At 52.9% G+C, this 2,715-nt stretch overlaps 1 protein-coding gene across 1 annotated transcript; it reads left to right on the top strand.

The window, feature by feature from the left end:
* Positions 1 to 8: 8 nt before the first annotated feature.
* On the top strand, positions 9 to 1,890 carry LOC108525504 (serine/threonine-protein phosphatase 4 regulatory subunit 4-like). Its single transcript, XM_017866459.1, has 2 exons — positions 9 to 304; positions 1,795 to 1,890. The coding sequence occupies exons 1-2, from the start codon at positions 188 to 190 to the stop codon at positions 1,888 to 1,890; spliced, it is 213 nt and encodes a 70-aa protein (XP_017721948.1). The 5' UTR covers positions 9 to 187.
* The last annotated feature ends 825 nt before the right edge of the window (positions 1,891 to 2,715 follow it).

Genomic DNA, 2,715 nt, shown 5'->3' with positions numbered 1-2,715 from the left:
CGCCCCTCGCTGGGCCCGCCCCGCCCCCTCGCAGGGCCGTGCTCTTGCTCCCGCCGCCCGCCAGCCTCACGCTGGGCTCCGGCGGCCAAGAGCGGGAGAAAGTCCTGCTGGTGGGCGGCCGCGGGGCTTAGCGGGTCCGGCATCCCGGGGCCGCTCCAGCCCGGGCGGCGAGGGTGCCCGGCGGTCCATGCATCCGCCGCCGTCCACCGCCGCGATGGATTTCAGTCAGAACAGCCTGTTCGGCTACATGGAGGACCTGCAGGAGCTCACCATCATCGAGAGGCCGGTCCGCCGGAGCCTCAAGGTGCGCCCCGGGGAGAGGACCTGCCCTCAGGGCGTCCGGCCGCCTGCCCCGCACGGCCCCGCGCTGATCTCTGTCCCACCCCACCACCCTCCCCTCCTTCGGGCCGCCGGGACCCTCTCAGTCGGACCGGCCCCTCCGTCCTCCTCCAGCCCCTGTTGCCGTGTCGCTCTAAGCCAGCTCCTCCCGGACCCCTCCTCAGCGCGGACCCAGTCCTCTCTAGTCTGGACCCCCATCCCCAAGGCACGGGTCCCTGCCCCAGTCCCGACCCGGCGCCAGCCCGGCGGCCCTTGCCCCTTTTGAGGCGTCCGAATCCCCCCGGCCCACCCCCAGGAACGGCCGAGCCCCAGCCCTCGGGGCAGCCCCAGCGTCCTCAGTCGCGGACCCCCTTCCTTCCGCCCCCCACTCCCACCCCGCGGGAGCTGCCCCTCGAGGCCGCAGCCCACTTCTCCCCGGTCCTCTCCTGGGCTCCCCAACCTCTGGTCCGCTGACGCCGCCCGGGTTCTGGCCCCAGGCCCACCCCTCGGTCCACGCATTCCCGACTCCTCCCCCCACCTCTCCTCGAGACACCACCCGGCGTCCCTACCCCTCACCCCCAGCCCACCAAGTCAGATCAAGCTCGCGTCCCTCTGCCTCCTCTGCCCTCGAGGCAGCCCGGCCTCCTCTCGCTTCCCAGCCAGCACCCTTTCTCAGTGTGGTCCTGGGCCCCTTCTACAAGCCCTCGCGACCCTTTGCCGCCATCCTGAGTCACCGCGCATCCTTTCCTCCCAACCCCTCCAGGACTCTAGCTGGGACCCTGCTCCCCAACGCCTTGAGGGAGTCAACCTTCAGCTTGCTCCCCCCACCCCCACCGGCTCTCCCACCCCGCAGAGTCATCTTCCTCCCAGAGGCTCCAACCTTTAGCGCCAGCAAACCTAGTTTACGGACAGGACCCCTTTCCCCTGGCCATCGCTTAATTAGCTGCTTTAGCTCCTCTCACTCCCACCTGCCGCAATATCTCAAATCTCTGGTTTCTTCCAGCCCCAGAGTTTATTTCCTTCCCTCCCCCACTCCAGATCTTGTCCTTTTCATGCCTACTCGGCTGCAGTGTTCATCCATCCCCCTTTTAGCATTTCTTGGGGTGGAAAATGCTGGAGAAATAGCCGTGAGGTATTAGAGATAAAAGTGTGTGTATTTATTCGTTTTATAACATGCGTATGAAATGGATTTCAGCCAAGGTTCTGAAGCCACGATGTGATTTTCAAGCTGCAGTCCAGAAGCTAGAAGGATAAAAACAGAAAAAAAACAGTCCCCTCCCCAAACTCGACCACCCAATTAGAGACCTCCCTGATTGATGTCGCCTGGTATCCTCAGCTCCTCGATTAGTTTTCGTTGTTAATGCTTAATTGTGAAACTTTTTCATTCGTTTATCCTCATAGAGGGTCACTGGGAGGTTGGGAGGCAAGACTGACCCAATGTTTGTGGTGCATAAATGTGTATTGTACCTTTGACAGACACCAGAAGAAATAGAAAGATTGACAGTCGATGAAGACCTCAGTGATATTGAAAGGGCTGTTTATCTGCTCAGGTATTTCCTAGTCTTTCTGTGAAATTGCTCTTTTTTTCCGCCTGTGGCAGCAGAGATGAATGCTTTCTAAAATGTATGTTCCCGTTATGTTCAGATTAACTTAGCCACTTGAACAGAGTACTTTTGTGTGCATAGTACTTAACTATATTATAAATTAGATTTGGTTATGGACTTATGAATTTGATAATTTAAATAAAACACCTAATTTATAGAATGTTGCTTGGAGGAGGAAGAGCAGATGGTTTGAGTTGAACCTCATCCTTTTTTCCTTTTCTGGCTTTGGTTTTTCTCACTTAAGATTCAGTAAGTTTAGATGAGACTTGAGTATACAGTGATTAGTTTTAAGTTCATTGTAGAGTAGGCACATTATACGGGATCTACTACATGGAAAAAAATCCACAAATATGGTAGTTCATTTTGCTGTTCAGGATATCCTGTTTGTAGTACTTTTGCTATGCAAGCTTTATGATTTTGTCTGAGGGGTTTTGGAAACTTAGTTGAGCCTGCTGTCGTTTAAATTTCAAACCATTTCACAGGTTCTACAGAATTGCTCAAGGCAAATGGTTACTGCGAATATTTACAAGATTTTTCTGAACTATTTAAAACATTGTCTTGTAGATTGAGCATCTTAAAAACTAATACAGTGAACATTAATGATGTTTTAATTAATTGATTAAAATCCTTTAGAAACAGAAATTTCCTACAGCAGTTTGTGTATATTTAAAATTTTTCATTAGCTTACACAACATATTTTCCCTTTCGGCAAATTAGTCACTCTTATTTTCCAGAATCAGATTTTGAAAACTGATGTAATTTACCTCCTAGGATATATGTCATCCTTGTTTCC

Source organism: Rhinopithecus bieti, unplaced genomic scaffold, assembly GCF_001698545.2.
Source record: "Rhinopithecus bieti isolate Rb0 unplaced genomic scaffold, ASM169854v2 scaffold_62038, whole genome shotgun sequence".
In the NCBI taxonomy this organism is placed as follows: domain Eukaryota; kingdom Metazoa; phylum Chordata; class Mammalia; order Primates; family Cercopithecidae; genus Rhinopithecus; species Rhinopithecus bieti.
This window is presented reverse-complemented; position numbering and strand designations above follow the sequence as displayed.

What these genes read in the sequence shown, in the direction of transcription:
- LOC108525504 (XM_017866459.1), top strand. Translation starts at nt 188, where the DNA reads ATGCATCCGCCGCCGTCCACCGCCGCGATGGATTTCAGTCAGAACAGC. An exon ending in CGGTCCGCCGGAGCCTCAAG is followed by an intron (nt 305 to 1,794) that starts GTGCGCCCCGGG and finishes TACCTTTGACAG; the next exon opens with ACACCAGAAGAAATAGAAAG.